Below are 22,581 nucleotides of genomic sequence, written 5' to 3'. Positions count from 1 at the left end.
CCTCTAGGCCTGTATTTGAGGATCCCTGGCTGCCATCCTTTGGTGGGTTCTTCAAGAGCCAGTTTCTTGCAAGTTTTAGACCTTTCTGCTCCAACTCCAACTATTTCCTCAGTTGGTCACCAAGATCTACAAGAGGACCAGAACCTCCAACCACTGACAGAATTTGCTGTTAATACCAAATTACTGAAATCTCTCTGACACTGGTAAAGTTGTGGAATAAATTAAAGAAACTCCATGAAAGTCTCTCTTTAACAGATTTGCCATTCAAGTTGGATTTCAGTTTACAGCTTTGACATTCATTTATTTGTGTCCTATGTTTCCTTAGGAAGTCCAAAGACCTCTCCAGTCCTTACATGGTATTATCCCTGAAGTTTTAGATGTTTTGGGAATACTCTTGATATTGAGGACTGGAACCACTCACGCATAAAATGTTGGTTAGCTAAAAAGGCAGCAAACTGCTCAAGAAATCCTTGCAACAACTTTGGAGGGGAAAAATAATCAACTTTTTTTTTTACAGCTGTCCTTTATCCCACATGAATTCAGATTATACAAGTATTAGGTGTTCATAGCCTGCTTCATGCCTGCTTCAAATGATTAAATAATTCCTTCAAAGTGTCTGCATTGTGAATTATGCATTCATTTAAAGCAGGTGTTTACAAGCAGGCAAACATTACCAACACTGGTAATGTTGGTAATTACCAGGGTAATTACCAACATTACCCTGATGTTGGTTACCAACATTACCAACAGATGTTGCAAGGTATTGGCTTTTTGAAAGATTATCCTCTTTAGCACTAGAATCTTTTTAACACTATTTGTGAAAGTAACATTAGGATCAACAGCTTAAAAGTCTGTGGCCTAAAGGGTTTTGCCTCATATGTTTTAAATGTTGGCCTTTACCACTGACCATTAATGCAGTCCAGGATTTTGTATGCCTTTGTTGCTGTTTGTTGTGTCTGTTTAAATCATTCCTACAAGTAAAGCGTGTCATTGTTGTACATCATCATTTTAGTGGGTATTAGCCATACCATTTAACATTGTTATGTATGTGCCACATATTGAGACTTGAGGAAGAACTGGTCAAAGTCATCATCAGACTCCTACACAGGGATTCTACAGGTAAAGTATTAATATCCTTTGAACTTTGTCCCAATTTGTAAGTCTTCATCTGGAATCTTATGTAATAGACCAACACAAAGAAGAGCATAGCTGTTCATGAAAGTAAACAGACTCAGTTTTCAACATTCTTGGCAGAGAAAGCTCTAAAAAGTCAATACTTTTGAAATACCACCTTTTGCTAAACTAACAGCCGTGTGTCTTTTGGATATGTCTCAACTGGTTTTGCACATTATTGATAACAAAATAGCTGGAGCTCAGTCAAAGTGGATGGACACCATTTGTGCAGTGTAGATTTGCTGTTCCCTCTCCCTGCTGGAAAGAAAAGCAGCTGCATTGGGTGATGCTGCCATCATCGTGTAGACTTGTGAGGATGGCTTATTCCTGGTGTTACTTTTCTGCAGAAGATGCATGTTCCACTTTTGATTTACACCGTGCATAATTTGTGGCTTAAATGGGACTTCTGATTGTTTTTCTGTTTGCTTGTTTTTTTTAAACAATGGCTTTCTTCTTGCCAATCTTCCATAAGATATGAGATTTGTGGTGTCCACAACCAATAGTTCTCCAATTGACAGATTCTCTCATCTGACCTGTGAATTGCTGCAAAATGTTGCCATGAGGCACTTGGCTGCTTTTCTGATTAATGGTCTCCCTATTTGGTTTGTTAGTTTAGGTGGAGTGTTGTGTTTTGGCGTGTTTGCAGTTTTTAATTTCAGATGATGAATTGAATACTGGTCCATGACATGTTCACATCTTGGTGTATTGATTTGTAACCAAATTTGCTTAATACTGCTTCATATTTTAATCAATGCAGTTGATAAGGCCTCCACAGAACACATATATGCATAATGAGATTAAATTACACAGGTGAAAAAATACATAATGCACACACACCACACTTTTTAAAAAAAAGATTGTTGGAAACCAGCTATAATTTTGGTTTCACTTTACAATTATTTGCTGTTGCATGGTGATTTATCACTTAAATAGATCTAATAGATTTGGGCTTGTAATATGACAAAAAGTTTAAGATCTATGAGTTCTTCTGTAGGTACATTAACATCCAAATAAAAATGTTTGAGTAGGTACGTTTAGGCCATCTGGCTGGATGCTCAGCTCAGGTCTGGAGGTGAACGCTGTGGATATGCCCACCACCATTTTTCTCAAGGTAATCACACAAACATCTTTTTTTGCAGAGTTAATGACACAAATCCAGAAATGGATAAACTAGAGGGAATATTAAACATCTACTGGAACAGGCAATTTTAATGAATGGATGAGATGCTGAAGACAAAACTGACTTTGTCAACACGTTAAACCTGGAGGAACTTCTCCTGACTTGATGTTTGAAACAGTAACGGTCCCTATAGAAACTACTCTAATCCTGCCACTGAGTTTGATTGGTGAAGTTGACACTTTAAATCAATTCTTGATATGCTTCAGCGCAGGAACATGAAACAATCAATTAGCCATTACATAATTATATCAAGTTCTTCAAATGAAATCAATACATTTCAGGCATTTATGATTACATGAACATTTAGCAAATTATTTATGTATTTATTCCCAGTTTTTAAAAAATGAATAATGCATTTAAATAACTATTTCATAAGCTATATATTTATTGTAATATAGCATTATTCACTTTCCACAGTCCCATATAAATCAAAACGTCTGGAAGGCATTATATTTGGATAGTTATACTTTCCTTGGTAAACAAAATGGTATAATTTTCCGTTGTGGTTTTTGTCTATTCATCTTTCCAGAGCAAATAAAACCAATTTAAATTTATTCTGCTTCTCCCAACAGAGCTTAAAAGTAATATTTTCTGAAATTCTTCTTTGTTTTGTCAAGCATTGGTAATTTCTTAGTAGTTCAGTAAGGACGTGTCTACGCCACACATGTCTAAAGAGGAAAGTAAAACGCAGGCTTTGTCATTGGCATAAACCAGCTCGATTACAATTTTAAAACTCAGACAGCAGATTGTTCTCAGAAAGGCTCTTTAAAGAATGTTAAGTTACAGGGCTACAAATTTAAGAGGTCACAAGACAGGTTTAAGAGGTCTAAACTCAAAATGAGTTTAGACCTCATAAACAGAATGATGAAGATAAAAGGATGTTACTGGACAAAACCATGCTAAGAGCTTCAGCTGAGAACAGTAAGCAGAAATCATGTTAATGTTCTGCATATTTGCGTGTGGAGACTTTGATTGTTTACATCTGTGTCCTACTTTTTATAAACTGTTGGGTCCATTGTTTTTGCAGTGGGGAGATGAATGTCCTGTAATCAGCTTTTGTTATTGTTATTATATCCAGACATGTTTTTGTAGAAGATTTGCTGTTTTCATTGCCGTGGAGGTTTCTTGTTAACATGAAAGGCAGACAGTTGTTCTGTATCCCATTTCTGATCAGTTTCCAGCGACCGGCCCACTGATTTCCAAATAGTGATTAATGATTCAGGCAAAAAGATGAGCTTCTTCACCAAAAATACCGGAGGAAAAATGTGAGCTTTTACAAGTGCTTCTTAAGTTATCAGCTTTCCTCCCACTGTTTATGACGAAACAAAGTAAAATATTTTGACATCCTTTGTAGAAAAACATCTGAAGTTCATATGTGATCAAATGTAGAGATATGTTTATAGGTAGTCACTGTACAAAATGGAAATGAAAAATGTGAAAATTAATGTGCTGAAAGCAAAACGGTAAGATGTTAGTAGAACAACGTAGTCGCTTTCTAAACCTCCCTAAAACTCCAACGGGAAGGGATGAGACAAAATATTCATTGTCATCTGGTTCTTTGCTTTCAATAAAAAACCTGTACACTACTTTTACAAATGACACGTTTTCGATAAATTATCTTTTTAATGGCTTCACTTCAACATTGAGTGAAACTGATTAATTAGAATGTGTGCAGTTAGAAAAGTAATATTAATAGCTAATAACTAAAGATGAATAAGGAAGCAAAACAAAATGTAGAAAATGAAGCATATTAGCAGGGCCTCAAACTACACGTTTATGCTATATTATTGGATTTATTTTAGAGTACAGCATGACGTGAATAACATTTTTTTTTTCATTTTCTGTTTTTTTTTAAGCTGGGTGCATGTTTCTTTGACAAACCTCTTGTAGAACGGACTTTTTCAGGTTAGAGGAAATGAAATGTAATTTAAAAGATAGGCTCTTTTTGCAAACAACTATATCTTTGCTCTGCAGAAAACTGATTAAAATGGTAGATGATACTTTCAACATGCAGGATTATTTCATGAGGGAGAGTTTTTAAAGTTTATTTTCATTGTTATTTATAAGAATAACAATAAAAATAAAAGGATTAATTAAGTGTAAGACAAGAAATACATAGTGAAAAGAACGACGTCTGTGTGTATTGTAATTGATCAACATAACATTCATCAGTGTCATAATGTAACATTGTGGATATTTAGGTATTGATATAAGGTATGTTTTGTCAAAGGCATCAAATAGTGATATAAAATGTTATCTTATTTTTACCAGTCGTTAATCCTTTAGTGATTGGCTTGATGGTTGTTCAGGAGGCTCCACTTCTTCTGCTTCTGGGTCAAGGTTGTATGGCTGTGCCACTGTGCATCTGTTGGTAGCCATTTTCACGTGTCTGAGGTGCGAGTGTAATCACCGAGTTAGGAGGTGTCTCCAGCAGCAGCTCATTTACATAATAATGACATGGCCCGAAAACGCCACATCCCTTAATGAGCTCAAAACAGGCATAGCTGATCTGATGAAATCTAATCTGAATATTTGAGAATAATTTTGAGTATTAAATGTAATGAACATGTTTTATAGCCCACAGCTTGAATCTATCCAAACATTATTGTGAATATTTAAATTATTAAGTAGAAAAGCGCAGATATTTATATAAAACCGTAATGGATGAAATCTGTTTTACATGTTTTCCAACCTCCGCTGACATTGTGTTGCTAATTTGTGTCCTTTCTTGCAATGGTTCTTTTCGTTGTCACTCTTCCAACATTACTTGGAGTCTGGCTGGACTCTGTGTGCTTCTCAGGGGTAAGGAGACAGCCGGTTTCCTTTTAAACACTGGGTGTGATTGCCCAGAATCTGCAACAAAAGCTTCTTTTTCAAACACTGTCCAGGGAAGGCTGTAGTGACCTGGATTCGTTGTCACAAATATCGGATGACAGCTTTGGGGAGCAGAAGGGCGAGATAATGGAAAATTAGAAGCTTGGAGTAATATGGAACAGGAAGGGTGCCTTTCCAAATGTATACACATCCACATTTTATTGTCCTTCATCTATTTTGTTTGTCTTAGACTAACTGGTCAATAAATCAGAACAAAGGTTCAGCTGAACAACAAACCGGGGTCCACCGGAAAATAAATTTTGAAGCTAGCCCCTAAACCCTCTTAGGAAGTTAAATACTTTATGAAAAGTCATGTTGCTATCATTTGCAAAGAAGAAGAAATTGCAAAACAGAAAAAAATAAATCAGTGAGTGATTTTTAAACTTACTTAAATATTTATTGGCTGTAGATTGTCATGTTGTGTCTTGCTAAATTCATTTACACATATCCATCCGTTTTTGCATTACATGTTGCAAGATATTCTAAATAACACACTGACAGGATTTGCATAAACTGTGAATTAATATATGACTAATATACAATATATATTTGTTTGCAAAAACACTCTGACTCCTTTGATGGCACCGACTTTTGTCAACAGCTCTTAAAACTAGAATGGACAAGAGAATTATTTCGGAGTACTTTGTTAATCTATTCAATTGACCCTTTGCACATAATGTTGCTCTCTTCAGAAAGTGGTCCACTGGTCAATCTGTCCACTCTTGTAAAGCTTGTCAACAAACAGACAGTTGGTAGCTGAAAGTCAGTTTCATTTAGATAATTTCATTGTAAAACGGTCCTAGGCTGCTGCACAGTTGACTGCACAAACAAATAATAATGCAAACCAAACTTGTCATTTCATCTTAAAACTTTTTATGAGGAAATAGAAGCAGGGTCCACGTCTCTGGGCATCGACGACATCTGGATTGGATCATCGCACGGTGTCGTGAAACAGAGGAGTATTCTATGTCCTTGCTGGAAGAAATGAAGCAACAAGGAACGATGGCATCCAGGCCAGCTTGTTTTCAACCAGTCACAAAGTTCAGGCTCAGCAACCGCTTGGGGTTACATCAGTGCTAAGCTCATTTCCATTCCTTTAAAGGCAGCATTAATGCAGAAATGTAACACATGCTGCTGTCTGAAAGACCAGACCTCCTCCAGGAACTTGGATGCATTGGAAAACCACTTTCTTCTCACATTCTAAAAGGCATGCTTGAGAAAGAAGAGGAAATTCCTGCCGTACTGACCTTTCCCCAGCAAAGAATGTTGGAGAATTTATAAACCCCAAATGGCATGATGAAACTAAAACATGTCCAAAGGATAAATGGGAGAAAGTAACATTTGAAACTCCTCAAAAGTTCTAACTTTATGGTTTGGGAAGATTGCAAAGTGGAAAAAGCTGTACTGAAAACAGCTATTTAGATGACAGAACTGAAAACAAAGTTCCAAACATCAGTTTCTTAATGGTGTTGGGAGGACAACATGTTTATTGTTGCATGTCTTAGTAATGGCTTGAGATTAACCAACAGGATAACTCAAAGATGACACAACAAACATTTTCAAATCAAACATTAAACTTTATTTTTCACCACTGGTGTTTCCCCCCCATTTCACATATAAAAATAAGTGTTACACTTAAACAGAGATGGAAACCAGAGCTGTCTGCATGAGACCGTAACACGAGACAGAACTTGAAAATGAAAACAGATGCAATGAACCTGCGACATGATGACAAAGTGTTGTCTATTATCCAACCAGAGACTGAGCCGCTAACTCTTTCGTCAAAGGTTTTCATTTGCACACCTTTATCACTGTGGGCAGGACAAATCATCTGTCCGGAGAAAAAAATTCTGCCTGGCTTTGTTTCATATTCCTTCATTTATTTTCTGCCATCTATCTGTCCATCCTAACAGGTAGAGAATACATTTTAAAAAAAAAATCTCTGTATGTACATGTATGAATTCTGCATTAGGAGCTGAATAAAGGGAATTCTGAACCTGGAAGCTTGCTGGCTTTTATTGCATCCTAGATTAAACTTTTTCAGCCTAACTCAGGAAGCAAGTTTCTGTTGCTGGAATACAAATCCCCCTCGCCTGACTAAAACATCTGCAGCAATCCAGTCATCTTTAAGATATCCTGCAAAACATTAAAATGTTCTATGAAGGTAGCATGAGTTGTGTCAATATAAATCTCTACCTGTAATCTTGCAGGCCAATTTACAAAGGTTTGCACCAGTTAACGAGTCACTTTTCTTGTAGTTTAGGAGCTGGTGGTAGTCACGTTAGTGCAAAAGATTTTTCTTGTTATAGTTGTTTTGGCAGTATGTCTGATCCTGACATCTCATACACCTGAACAAGTGTAATTTACAAAAGTAAAAACAGATAGTCCTGGTAAACTGTGGTTTATCTCCAACAAACAGAGGAAAATTTGCATGCCTTGGTAAATCTTTCTCTGAAACAAAATAGATTTAATGTGGCTTTCAAACTAATCATGTGACCCCCTTTAGTGCAAAAGTGCTGAAACAAAAGGCATCTGGGCTTATTTTCTCTTTTTTTTTTTTCCCTTTCAAAATATTTTTTTCCTTGTTTCTTCAAGAATTCCAGGTGCTTTTCTGTTCCAGAATACAGAACAGATATATGATCTGAGGTCTGTCTACTGCAGCACTGCTTACTCTGTAGCATCACAGTCATGCCAAGGATTTGTGCAGTAAATCATGCCTCTAGTTCTACCAATACTGAAGCAGTCCGGAAGTTATTTATTCGCATGTTGTGAATGTTTGGAGATCTTGAGAAAAGAATAAAAGCTGGACCGATCAGATTTTTCTGACTGATGCTGATTTCCAGTTTTCTTTACTTGCTAATTCTGAGAACTGCAACACACAAAAATAGCACTTTTTGATAGTGATTGTAGCATTGAAACTAGTACAGAATAGCATGTCATAAACTCTTACCAGATGTATAGTAAATTCAAAAAAGAATGGATCAAATTATCTGCGTTTTTTAGACTAAAGAGTTGCTAGCTATGTTGCCTGTAAAAAAATAAATATAAAATTCTGACTTCTTTTTAGCTAATCTGTGTGTTGATCAAAGGATCCTTGAACATTTATAATCTTTGGATCAAACTTATTGGTGTATCTTTAAAAATAACATAACTGTAAAATGTTTTTAGTTTAATCTTTCCAGGCTAACATGTTTTTTTTTTTTCTAAAGCTGCGTCTGACATCCAGTACAAGAGCCATTTCATTCAGTCAATGATGAGGATTTAAGTAGTAGAGCAAAACAATATGTCTTGTCCCAATCATCACTAGCAAATCAATATGTGCCATACAGCAACTGCAAAAAGACTGCTCAAGACTGAGTAAATCTTTATATCTGTTGCTGCTGTTATCTCCCTGATTTCCCCTTTACTGGACAATAAAAGTTGTTTCTATTCTTTTCTGACTTTTCATGCATGCTCAAAACCCTCCATGACTTACCGTGATCCATTCTTCTCTAACGGGGAGCGCACTGACTTCTTCATGCTTGCCTGACCTCACCAACACCCTGTGAAGCAACACCCTGTGAAGATCACCTACTTTTAGACGGATTTGTGCGGTACAGCAGTGTGTTTGTCCACTGTTGAAATGTTACAAAGTGGGAAGCTGGATCTACCAATTCCAAAATCCAACCAAATCTCTTTCCAAACCCCCAGCAATCATTCAAAAGACAAATAATTTAAAAAGAGTCCCTTTGTCAAATAAAAATGTGGTACAACCTATAACTGATGAGTAAACGTACCAAAAGCTTTTGTCATGCCTGAATAATGTCAATTACAAACAGCTTTTTTTTTAAGGGGATCCTCATTATCTAGTCTAGTCCAAATGTAATTTTCAGCATTGAGGTATTTCAAAAGCCTGAACTTTCTGCATAATTCAACCTGTGGAAACAGGGAATTTCAAAATCACAAAATCTCTCCAAAACAGCAAGGCATATAGAAGTGTTTCTAAATGTTAGTGAACACAGCAAAGCTTCATGTCAGCTAAAGGAAAGTTTTAATTGCCAGATAAGATTAAAGCTGGGCTTTATGTTTTAGTTAAGCACACATAGACTGAAACTAAAAGCACACAATTGCTACCCTGAATCCCTGAGGTGGTATTAAAGTAGTGGAACTGGGAAATAAGATACAGACAAACCATGAAGACCTGTGGCCCTAAGCTAGATTTTTTTTTTTTTTTTTAACCAATGGAATAATGTCCTCTGCATGCAGTTATTGTAAGAAGAAACTTAATTTAAAATAACAATGGGATGAAAAGGAAAGGCCACATTGAGTCAAATGTCTGCCACATTAAATCTGTTTTGGTTTCATATCAAAACATGAATGAGAACAATGCTGTAGCATGTCCTGCATGGAAAATCAAGAAGGTAAAGGTGCAGATAAATGTTAACTTGTTGGAATAGTGCAAAAAACATCTACAAAAGATGTAAAAAATATACAATCCTTCTAAAAATAATCACAAAATCTTTCTTAAATATTTTCAAATTTGGAAATTAGTGTTTTTCTTCTTTAGAACATGTTTTTCAGCAGCAAATCGGTACAAATGCGAACAAAACACACTCGGTGTGTATGAAAACAAAAAAAAGTGCTCTGCAGTTCCAGGAAATAGTTGTTTAGAGCCCGATGGCTGACATCTTTATGACAAACCCTTTTCAGTTTTACCTTATACAAAGCCATGAGGCTCTGTGTTCATGTGTCCTCTGTCATGTCATTCATAACTCCTACCGTCTGCCGTAACTCTGTTCCAGCCACTGCCTCACATCCTTCAGGTTGTAGAAAAATGGTCCCTTTCCTCCCAGGTAGGCGATCTTCCTTTGGTGCACTATGCAGACCCGTTCATTTGCCACCCCGTAAGCAATGTTGGCATTGTTATCCATGCAGTCGGCCACTAGCTGGCACTGTGGTGGTAGGGAAAAGTGATCGATGAGTTGGCGTGCAGCTCCTATTCTCTCCTCAAGGTTCTGGTGTTTCTGGAAACTGAAAGAACATTGCCCCATGGGAGGGGCTACCCAGCCATCGGAAGGATGGGCCTCATCAATATAGACCAACAGGAAATCAGCCACGTCGCTGAAGTCCTCCACGAGCTGCCGGAAGGCAGGCAAGTGGCTGATGAATGGGGGTCAGGTGGCCGAGCCAAAGTTCACCACCAGAGGGCGATCTGTTGACTCGAAATCCAGAAGGCGACATTCACCTCCAGTCTGGATCCTTGACCCACATGGGACAACAGTGCTGCTCCACCGAGGTCCATCGGGAACCTTCACCACCTTGGAGTTTGGTGCCTCACAGCCAAGTTTCACCTGAGGAGGTACAAATGCTAACATTTATTTCTTATAGACAACAATCTCTGATTCACTCATATTCTGTGTGATCATAGGTCTGTATTACACTTACACTATTACACTGCAGTGTTTTGAACACTGTTTAGGTCTTACTTGTGTCACGGGTTGGAGTTTCTTTCTCTCAACAATTAATAGAGCTCCACGATGTTCTGTGCTTGGGTGGTTAACTTTCTATATATTAACCGTTTGCTTGTCGACACAGTAGGTCTTTTCACGCCAATACGATGACACACATGACATCTGTAAAGCCTGAGCGTTTTAAGTCAGAATCATAGACAAACACATGGAAAATTGAAAAAGGAACTGCCTGCAGGTCAGAGATGTTCTCTGCATCAAGTGAATTTCAGTGTCTTGTTCCTAAATGATGCCAGGAAGAAGCCAGCCATGGATTAAGGGATCAAGCGCTTATCTACCTTAATGGGTTAATTGGCCTGGTCTTTAGCTGAGAAGAAGCTGAACTGAAATATGAATCTGTGGAATTAGTAGTGCATTTAGCTATTGTTATGAGATGTGGATCATGACAATGATCCTGGATACAGAAAGATAAAATGATGTTCCTCTGAAGGGTGACTGGGCTTTGCCTTACAACAACAATGTCTTGTTTCAGGCCACCATTGCCAGTGTTGGTTATGTTTTAGACATTTAGTTCATCACATCTAAAATTGTTCAATAACAGGCCTTTGCAGAACTTGATGAAATGCTGAAGAAATAATTTGGCCATTCCCAACACCTGTGTTGATACAGGCAGTAATCTAAAGCTTGTTGGACAAGGAGCGCTGACGACTGAAGTTGAACATTCCTGCTTTAGAGCTGAAATTAGAAGCTCCTCCAAAGGTGTTAGCAGAGGTGGTGCAAGTATGTCCCACTGGGTGGGTCGAGCCAGCACTTATTTGAGGAACTATAACTCTTTGTGACATCAGGATTCATTGGGATCCACCCCAATGAGCTGGAAAATGTCTGGGTTTACCTGCTGGGCCTATTACGGCTATGAGCTGATCTTAATTTAGAGGAAGAGAATGAGTGGTTGGATGGACAGACGGATTGTACTCCTGTAGGTTTTATGAAGGTATTTAACATTCAATAAAAGTCAGTCAATTCCGGAAAGGAATTTACTTGAGAATGGCTTAAACAGACCTTCGTGGGAAAACCTGTACAAAGAAACCACAATGTATGGAAGCTGAGATGACAAAAAACGGCTGCAATCAGAAGGGATGGAAATTAGACCAGTGGAAACTATGGCGTTGATTTGATGTATCCAGATNTTGCATTACATGTTGCAAGATATTCTAAATAAAAACACTGACAGGATTTGCATAAACTGTGAATTAATATATGACTAATATACAATATATATTTGTTTGCAAAAACACTCTGACTCCTTTGATGGCACCGACTTTTGTCAACAGCTCTTAAAACTAGAATGGACAAGAGAATTATTTCGGAATACTTTGTTAATCTATTCAATTGACCCTTTGCACATAATGTTGCTCTCTTCAGAAAGTGGTCCACTGGTCAATCTGTCCACTCTTGTAAAGCTTGTCAACAAACAGACAGTTGGTAGCTGAAAGTCAGTTTCATTTAGATAATTTCATTGTAAAACGGTCCTAGGCTGCTGCACAGTTGACTGCACAAACAAATAATAATGCAAACCAAACTTGTCATTTCATCGTAAACTTTTTATGAGGAAATAGAAGCAGGGTCCACGTCTCTGGGCATCGACGGCATCTGGATTGGATCATCGCACAGTGTCATGAAACAGAGGAGTATTCTATGTCTTTGCTGGAAGAAATGAAGCAACAAGGAACGATGGCATCCAGGCCAGCTTGTTTTCAACCAGTCACAAAGTTCAGGCTCAGCAACCGCTTGGGGTTACATCAGTGTCCTTGGCTAAGCTCATTTCCATTCCTTTAAAGGCAGCATTAATGCAGAAATGTAACACATGCTGCTGTCTGAAAGACCAGACCTCCTCCAGGAACTTGGATGCATTGGAAAACCACTTTCTTCTCACATTCTAAAAGGCATGCTTGAGAAAGAAGAGGAAATTCCTGCCGTACTGACCTTTCCCCAGCAAAGAATGTTGGAGAATTTATAAACCCCAAATGGCATGATGAAACTAAAACATGTCCAAAGGATAAATGGGAGAAAGTAACATTTGAAACTCCTCAAAAGGTCTAACTTTATGTTTTGGGAAGATTGCAAAGTGGAAAAAGCTGTACTGAAAACAGCTATTTAGATGACACAACTGAAAACAAAGTTCCAAACATCAGTTTCTTAATGGTGTTGGGAGGACAACATGTTTATTGTTGCATGTCTTAGTAATGGCTTGAGATTAACCAACAGGATAACTCAAAGATGACACAACAAACATTTTCAAATCAAACATTAAACTTTATTTTTCACCACTGGTGTTTCCCCCCCATTTCACATATAAAAATAAGTGTTACACTTAAACAGAGATGGAAACCAGAGCTGTCTGCATGAGACCGTAACACGAGACAGAACTTGAAAATGAAAACAGATGCAATGAACCTGCGACATGATGACAAAGTGTTGTCTATTATCCAACCAGAGACTGAGCCGCTAACTCTTTCGTCAAAGGTTTTCATTTGCACACCTTTATCACTGTGGGCAGGACAAATCATCTGTCCGGAGAAAAAAATTCTGCCTGGCTTTGTTTCATATTCCTTCATTTATTTTCTGCCATCTATCTGTCCATCCTAACAGGTAGAGAATACATTTTAAAAAAAAAATCTCTGTATGTACATGTATGAATTCTGCATTAGGAGCTGAATAAAGGGAATTCTGAACCTGGAAGCTTGCTGGCTTTTATTGCATCCTAGATTAAACTTTTTCAGCCTAACTCAGGAAGCAAGTTTCTGTTGCTGGAATACAAATCCCCCTCGCCTGACTAAAACATCTGCAGCAATCCAGTCATCTTTAAGATATCCTGCAAAACATTAAAATGTTCTATGAAGGTAGCATGAGTTGTGTCAATATAAATCTCTACCTGTAATCTTGCAGGCCAATTTACAAAGGTTTGCACCAGTTAACGAGTCACTTTTCTTGTAGTTTAGGAGCTGGTGGTAGTCACGTTAGTGCAAAAGATTTTTCTTGTTATAGTTGTTTTGGCAGTATGTCTGATCCTGACATCTCATACACCTGAACAAGTGTAATTTACAAAAGTAAAAACAGATAGTCCTGGTAAACTGTGGTTTATCTCCAACAAACAGAGGAAAATTTGCATGCCTTGGTAAATCTTTCTCTGAAACAAAATAGATTTAATGTGGCTTTCAAACTAATCATGTGACCCCCTTTAGTGCAAAAGTGCTGAAACAAAAGGCATCTGGGCTTATTTTCTCTTTTTTTTTTTTCCCTTTCAAAATATTTTTTTCCTTGTTTCTTCAAGAATTCCAGGTGCTTTTCTGTTCCAGAATACAGAACAGATATATGATCTGAGGTCTGTCTACTGCAGCACTGCTTACTCTGTAGCATCACAGTCATGCCAAGGATTTGTGCAGTAAATCATGCCTCTAGTTCTACCAATACTGAAGCAGTCCGGAAGTTATTTATTCGCATGTTGTGAATGTTTGGAGATCTTGAGAAAAGAATAAAAGCTGGACCGATCAGATTTTTCTGACTGATGCTGATTTCCAGTTTTCTTTACTTGCTAATTCTGAGAACTGCAACACACAAAAATAGCACTTTTTGATAGTGATTGTAGCATTGAAACTAGTACAGAATAGCATGTCATAAACTCTTACCAGATGTATAGTAAATTCAAAAAAGAATGGATCAAATTATCTGCGTTTTTTAGACTAAAGAGTTGCTAGCTATGTTGCCTGTAAAAAAATAAATATAAAATTCTGACTTCTTTTTAGCTAATCTGTGTGTTGATCAAAGGATCCTTGAACATTTATAATCTTTGGATCAAACTTATTGGTGTATCTTTAAAAATAACATAACTGTAAAATGTTTTTAGTTTAATCTTTCCAGGCTAACATGTTTTTTTTTTTTCTAAAGCTGCGTCTGACATCCAGTACAAGAGCCATTTCATTCAGTCAATGATGAGGATTTAAGTAGTAGAGCAAAACAATATGTCTTGTCCCAATCATCACTAGCAAATCAATATGTGCCAGACAGCAACTGCAAAAAGACTGCTCAAGACTGAGTAAATCTTTATAACTGTTGCTGCTGTTATCTCCCTGATTTCCCCTTTACTGGACAATAAAAGTTGTTTCTATTCTTTTCTGACTTTTCATGCATGCTCAAAACCCTCCATGACTTACCGTGATCCATTCTTCTCTAACGGGGAGCGCACTGACTTCTTCATGCTTGCCTGACCTCACCAACACCCTGTGAAGCAACACCCTGTGAAGATCACCTACTTTTAGACGGATTTGTGCGGTACAGCAGTGTGTTTGTCCACTGTTGAAATGTTACAAAGTGGGAAGCTGGATCTACCAATTCCAAAATCCAACCAAATCTCTTTCCAAACCCCCAGCAATCATTCAAAAGACAAATAATTTAAAAAGAGTCCCTTTGTCAAATAAAAATGTGGTACAACCTATAACTGATGAGTAAACGTACCAAAAGCTTTTGTCATGCCTGAATAATGTCAATTACAAACAGCTTTTTTTTTAAGGGGATCCTCATTATCTAGTCTAGTCCAAATGTAATTTTCAGCATTGAGGTATTTCAAAAGCCTGAACTTTCTGCATAATTCAACCTGTGGAAACAGGGAATTTCAAAATCACAAAATCTCTCCAAAACAGCAAGGCATATAGAAGTGTTTCTAAATGTTAGTGAACACAGCAAAGCTTCATGTCAGCTAAAGGAAAGTTTTAATTGCCAGATAAGATTAAAGCTGGGCTTTATGTTTTAGTTAAGCACACATAGACTGAAACTAAAAGCACACAATTGCTACCCTGAATCCCTGAGGTGGTATTAAAGTAGTGGAACTGGGAAATAAGATACAGACAAACCATGAAGACCTGTGGCCCTAAGCTAGATTTTTTTTTTTTTTTTTAACCAATGGAATAATGTCCTCTGCATGCAGTTATTGTAAGAAGAAACTTAATTTAAAATAACAATGGGATGAAAAGGAAAGGCCACATTGAGTCAAATGTCTGCCACATTAAATCTGTTTTGGTTTCATATCAAAACATGAATGAGAACAATGCTGTAGCATGTCCTGCATGGAAAATCAAGAAGGTAAAGGTGCAGATAAATGTTAACTTGTTGGAATAGTGCAAAAAACATCTACAAAAGATGTAAAAAATATACAATCCTTCTAAAAATAATCGCAAAATCTTTCTTAAATATTTTCAAATTTGGAAATTAGTGTTTTTCTTCTTTAGAACATGTTTTTCAGCAGCAAATCGGTACAAATGCGAACAAAACACACTCGGTGTGTATGAAAACAAAAAAAAGTGCTCTGCAGTTCCAGGAAATAGTTGTTTAGAGCCCGATGGCTGACATCTTTATGACAAACCCTTTTCAGTTTTACCTTATACAAAGCCATGAGGCTCTGTGTTCATGTGTCCTCTGTCATGTCATTCATAACTCCTACCGTCTGCCGTAACTCTGTTCCAGCCACTGCCTCACATCCTTCAGGCTGTAGAAAAATGGTCCCTTTCCTCCCAGGTAGGCGATCTTCCTTTGGTGCACTATGCAGACCCGTTCATTTGCCACCCCGTAAGCAATGTTGGCATTGTTATCCATGCAGTCGGCCACTAGCTGGCACTGTGGTGGTAGGGAAAAGTGATCGATGAGTTGGCGTGCAGCTCCTATTCTCTCCTCAAGGTTCTGGTGTTTCCGGAAACTGAAAGAACATTGCCCCATGGGAGGGGCTACCCAGCCATCGGAAGGATGGGCCTCATCAATATAGACCAACAGGAAATCAGCCACGTCGCTGAAGTCCTCCACGAGCTGCCGGAAGGCAGGCAAGTGGCTGATGAATGGGGGTCAGGTGGCCGAGCCAAAGTTCACCACCAGAGGGCGATCTGTTGACTCGAAATCCAGAAGGCGACATTCACCTCCAGTCTGGATCCTTGACCCACATGGGACAACAGTGCTGCTCCACCGAGGTCCATCGGGAACCTTCACCACCTTGGAGTTTGGTGCCTCACAGCCAAGTTTCACCTGAGGAGGTACAAATGCTAACATTTATTTCTTATAGACAACAATCTCTGATTCACTCATATTCTGTGTGATCATAGGTCTGTATTACACTTACACTATTACACTGCAGTGTTTTGAACACTATTTAGGTCTTACTTGTGTCACGGGTTGGAGTTTCTTTCTCTCAACAATTAATAGAGCTCCACGATGTTCTGTGCTTGGGTGGTTAACTTTCTATATATTAACCGTTTGCTTGTCGACACAGTAGGTCTTTTCACGCCAATACGATGACACACATGACATCTGTAAAGCCTGAGCGTTTTAAGTCAGAATCATAGACAAACACATGGAAAATGGAAAAAGGAACTGCCTGCAGGTCAGAGATGTTCTCTGCATCAAGTGAATTTCAGTGTCTTGTTCCTAAATGATGCCAGGAAGAAGCCAGCCATGGATTAAGGGATCAAGCGCTTATCTACCTTAATGGGTTAATTGGCCTGGTCTTTAGCTGAGAAGAAGCTGAACTGAAATATGAATCTGTGGAATTAATAGTGCATTTAGCTATTGTTATGAGATGTGGATCATGACAATGATCCTGGATACAGAAAGATAAAATGATGTTCCTCTGAAGGGTGACTGGGCTTTGCCTTACAACAACAATGTCTTGTTTCAGGCCACCATTGCCAGTGTTGGTTATGTTTTAGACATTTAGTTCATCACATCTAAAATTGTTCAATAACAGGCCTTTGCAGAACTTGATGAAATGCTGAAGAAATAATTTGGCCATTCCCAACACCTGTGTTGGTACAGGCAGTAATCTAAAGCTTGTTGGACAAGGAGCGCTGACGACTGAAGTTGAACATTCCTGCTTTAGAGCTGAAATTAGAAGCTCCTCCAAAGGTGTTAGCAGAGGTGGTGCAAGTATGTCCCACTGGGTGGGTCGAGCCAGCACTTATTTGAGGAACTATAACTCTTTGTGACATCAGGATTCATTGGGATCCACCCCAATGAGCTGGAAAATGTCTGGGTTTACCTGCTGGGCCTATTACGGCTATGATCTGATCTTAATTTAGAGGAAGAGAATGAGTGGTTGGATGGACAGACGGACTGTACTCCTGTAGGTTTTATGAAGGTATTTAACATTCAATAAAAGTCAGTCAATTCCGGAAAGGAATTGACAGACCTTCGTGGGAAAACCTGTACAAAGAAACCACAATGTATGGAAGCTGAGATGAGAAAAAACTGCTGCAATCAGAAGGGATGGAAATTAGACCAGTGGAAACTATGGCGTTGATTTGATGTATCCAGATGTGAGATCCTCTACTGTGGCAGAAAAAGTACATGGACTGTGTTTGTATAGCGGTTTCCACTGTCAAAAAGGTGCCAGGCTTCATTGTGCCATGGCTAGATGTTCATAGAAAAAATAACAATTCTTTGCTATTAATGAAAAAGTACTAGTTCTACTGTCAGATTATTTTTCCCATAAGTAAAATACTCTGCCAACAGAAGTAGTATTTTTATCAGTATTAAGCAATTATTGTCTAAAGCAAGCTTATATCTTACTGAAAATGTATTTGTAATTTAGACTCATTTCAATGCGCTAAGATGTCTGCACTAGAGACTAGACCAAAAATACTTGGTAAGATTTTGTGTTTTTGCAGAGAGCTCAGATTAAGCTAAAATTCTTTAAGGAATGTTTTCCGTGACTGTTTTGGTCCACAGAGAAGGATGTGTTAAAGTTGGCTGCTTTAAATAATAAAAAAATGGTTCAGCACTTGTGTTTACAATATAATTCCAGATGTGACATTCCATGATCTGGAAGTGATAAAAGGTTAAATGAGCTTTATGGTGTCAGTGGAGTAACTGGAAAGGGCTTCACACAAATAAAAAACCTAACACCTAAGGGTAAGTTTTAAGATGTATCCTCCTTGAGAATGACTGGATTCATGGCAATGATTAAGAGTTCAAACTTAACCTGTCATTATGACAAACAATACTGATGCTTACAGAGTAGTGTCATGTTGTGTGGTCTGTTAATCATGCAACATGTGATTAACAGACCATGTTGTGAGTGTTTCAAAGTTGAGAAACTGATTAAAATACCCATATTGCAGTGCCTTGCAAAAGTGTTTATTAACATCCGAGCCAGGTTGCTCCTAACATTACAGGCTCAAAAGATTCTCAATGTTCTCATTCCATAGAACACTATGTTCAGGCTAAAGTTCAGTTCAGACACAGAGTGGAATGAACTGGACTGGACACAGAAATGGATTGTCATTTATGTGTGATAAATGCTTTTATTTATTTTTTTTTTGCATTATGGGTATGAATCTGTTCTTGGTTAAGAAAAAAATGTTGCATAGACAGTACGTTTTCAATACTCACAAATTTGAGTGGATTTTCATAGAAATGCATGTGCTAGATCAGCACAAAGTTAGCACATAATTGGATCCATAACTTTTAATTCAACATCTTAAAAGTTTGACATGGACTTGTATACGGCTCCCCAACATAAAATCCACCGCAAATAATTCCCTTTAAAAGTAGTCTAATTAGAAAATAGAGTCCACCTGTGTGTAATTTTATCTGAGTTAAAATCCAGCTGTTTCGTGAAGTTTGCCAGAGAACAATGCCATAAAAATAAAGGAACACGTCAGATATGTCAAAATAAAGACGTGAAGAAGATTAAGGGAGGTTTAGGTAATAAAATATATCAAGCTTTGAGCATCTGTCATAGCTTTGCGTCATGCCAAGCCATTCCTTCAAGAGTGGTATAAGATGGCTTGTTTGCAGTTCGCCACGTGCCATGTGAGGAACACCACAAATATATGCAAGATCGTGCTCTGGTCAGAGGAGATGAAAACTGAACTACCTGGCCAACATGCAAAATGCTGTTTGGCAGAAATCTCCAGAATGAAATATGGTGGTGGCAACATCATGCTGTTTGGATGCTGAGGACAGGCAGTAGTAGGAACATGGATGAAGTTAGAGACTGCAAAATTGGATGTAGGAGTGAAATTTGATCGTTGAGCAGAACAAAGACCCAAAACACAGTCATTGAGCTACAGGGGGGTAATTAGGATGAGAGGTGCACAGTATCGCAGTCGTCATGGAATATCAGTGTGTGTAATCGCACAGCTGCAAAGGACCGCTAGGATCCAAACTTTATAAGATACTATACTTCAAGCACCAGACGTTCATGTCCAGCATATTACTATTATATCTGAACAGTTGGGTGAAGTTTAACTGTGCCTGATGCCCATATCTGATGCAGTCATATTTAATAAATTTGAATATTTAAAAGTTTGTTTACTAGTACCTCAATTCACTAATTGAAACACTTACTGGCTATAGTCCATTAGTCAGTATGTTGTTAATCTTTAATCACTAAGTGACACACTTGGTGATTATAGATTAACAACATGCTGACTAATATTTTCAAGCCATGTTTATCCATGATAATTATGACTTCTGATAAAACAAATGGTAATATTAAGATTAGAATACTGTGTCAGCCCAATAAAAACATACCTAGTAGGGAAATGTGGGCTTAATGAAAATGATCTTTAGCACCTGCATAAGTTATTTCACTTTTAATCTGACAAACGAGTCTCATTGCAATGCATTTTTTAGATAATAAAAATTAGATGATAATAAAACTAATGCTGAATTGTTTGCCTTTAGTTTCTTCAGAATACATAGTACAAAAAGCAGGAAGCAATAATTACACAGACATATCACAAATACTTAGGTTAATTAGCAGAAGGTCTACAACATGAGGAAAGTTGGGAGGGGGCGGGGGACGGGCAGAGATTAAGATGAACTTTTTACAACATAAAAATCTAATTTGTAGATTTTATCAGAATACAAAACTACTAAGGCTCTTGGTGAGGAAACGATGTTCCAAGTGACTGCACTGGAAAACGCAGATTAAAATCAGCATAGTTAAACAAAATCTTTAACCGTTCAATAAAAAAATAAAATAAAATAAAAAATCTCGTATTATCTTATCAGGATGACTCATAATATTAATTCTAAAAAGAACAAAAAAAAACGTTAAACTTTGTGCAAGAAGAACTGAAATTTACTACTGTGTCGCTACCCCAAACCTGAAGGCTGAAACAACTTGAGCGGAGTGCAGCACCACAGAGAGCGGTCCGGTCCGGTCCGGTCCGGTCCGGACCCGGGTCAAGAGTCTTACCTGTTTGTAGGCGTCCAGCAGGAAGCTGTTCCAGATGGAGCGCAGCCCCTCGGATGTCAGCATGCGGCGCCACTCTCCGCAACCGGCGGAGCGCGACCGGCTCAGTAGCGCCACGACGCGCTTCACCAGCACCACGGAGTCGTACAGAGCCAGAAAGAGACAGTTGGAGAAGAAGCCGGGCAAGATCTGGAGTGTGACGAGCAGGTCTTCACTCGCACTTCCCATTTTCTCTTTTTGACGGTTCAGTGGAGAGGCTGAAGACCGCGGCTCTGATCTGCTGCCCTCATAGTGTCGGATCTGCGCCAGTCTTTGCGCCCGAACCCCTCTGATATCCAGCACCTCCCTGGAAAGGATGGACTCTGTAGTTAATGTTGAGTCCCACGGCTTATCTTTGCTGAATGATCCTGACGTCAGATTCGGCGCAGACCTCCAGTCTCCTCCTTTCTCTCCTCCCTCAGAGGCGTCCAGACTTACTGGATCAAACAACAGATTTCCTTTCTTTGTCCACTTTGTCCAAACACCGAAGAAAAGATCTCATAAAAGAGGGTCTCCATGTTCCTAATCTAATTTTGTGGGCACCCCCCTAACAGCGTCGCAGTAGAGAAATGTGACGGCCTTTTGTTAAAGTTTTTGATCTGCAGCCATCTGCAGTTTGGACAGTTTGGTCCCAGCTTTTCCCGTCTACAAGGTGTCCTTTGGGGACAAAACATTCATTGTCACGGATGCTTGCAAGTCTGAGGATTGTATAATCTGCATGACCCTGTAGCAGAGACCACCTAGTGATTGGCAACCAACAAGCAGTTGAATGGGTGCACCTGATAAAGGCTGGAGAATGTTCAGGTCTTGGTTTGTTTTCAGACCATGTAACCTTTAATCAAAGGATTGTTTTGTTGTGATTAAAGCTTTTCAATATCATACCAAGGAATATTAGGTTATTATATTTGACATGTTTCAGGCTATTAGTGTCAATGGAAAAGATAATAAAATGCCACAGACAGCAGTGCAGTATCTGAATGTACAAGTGAAGCCAACAAAGGATCATTTTTTAGCTCTTGGCTGTTGCAATTACTAAGGAACGATTTCCTGATTGGTCATTTTTGCTGTTGATTGAGGTAGATTAGCTCAGACGAAGTAGAATAAGCTGTGATCATTTGTACATTTCTACTTGAAACACGATAAACTCGTAGCAAATCAAAAAAATAAAAAAATAAAAGGTTATGACGTGTCCAGCATCTGACTGTGCAATAACTGTTGTGATAAAAAGAATGAGCAAAGTTTTTTTTTTTTTTTACGATATACCACCAAAATGTATGATGGAAGCTTTTTTAAAGTATTTACAAAGTGTGTGTGTATTCCTTTCAAAGAATTTGTTTTGGTTTGCATGTAACATGCAAAGCAGGACCTAATGCATGTCCCTGATGACGCCAGGTGAACATCAGATAGTTTAATTTGCTGCTGCCAGGTTGAGTTATTTTTATTTTGCTTTTCATTTACATGGAATCTATTATTAAACTTCAACAAAGCAAAGTGGCTCATGCGGATATAAGTTGTTTGCAAAAGTATTCAAATGCTTTGAACTCTTCATCCTTTTGTTATTGTTTGTTTTTAACAGAAACTTTTATTCCACGGTCCAACATAAACTACTCTCTAATTGCAACATGGGA

At 38.2% G+C, this 22,581-nt stretch overlaps 1 protein-coding gene and 1 pseudogene across 1 annotated transcript; both read right to left on the bottom strand.

Annotated features, from left to right (window-relative positions):
* Window positions 1-7,775: 7,775 nt before the first annotated feature.
* LOC103138741 (type II iodothyronine deiodinase-like) lies at window positions 7,776-11,594 on the bottom strand (annotated as a pseudogene).
* Window positions 11,595-13,958: 2,364 nt separating this feature from the next.
* On the bottom strand, window positions 13,959-21,326 carry LOC103138740 (type II iodothyronine deiodinase-like). Its single transcript, XM_007553074.2, has 2 exons — window positions 20,918-21,326; window positions 13,959-16,740 (listed from the first exon to the last, which is right to left on the bottom strand). Exons 1-2 carry the CDS (start codon window positions 21,140-21,142, stop codon window positions 16,165-16,167), a joined length of 801 nt encoding a protein of 266 aa, XP_007553136.2. The 5' UTR covers window positions 21,143-21,326; the 3' UTR covers window positions 13,959-16,164.
* Window positions 21,327-22,581: the final 1,255 nt, after the last annotated feature.

The sequence above is a fragment of the Poecilia formosa genome, unplaced genomic scaffold (assembly GCF_000485575.1).
Source record: "Poecilia formosa unplaced genomic scaffold, Poecilia_formosa-5.1.2 Scaffold54, whole genome shotgun sequence".
In the NCBI taxonomy this organism is placed as follows: domain Eukaryota; kingdom Metazoa; phylum Chordata; class Actinopteri; order Cyprinodontiformes; family Poeciliidae; genus Poecilia; species Poecilia formosa.
This window is presented reverse-complemented; position numbering and strand designations above follow the sequence as displayed.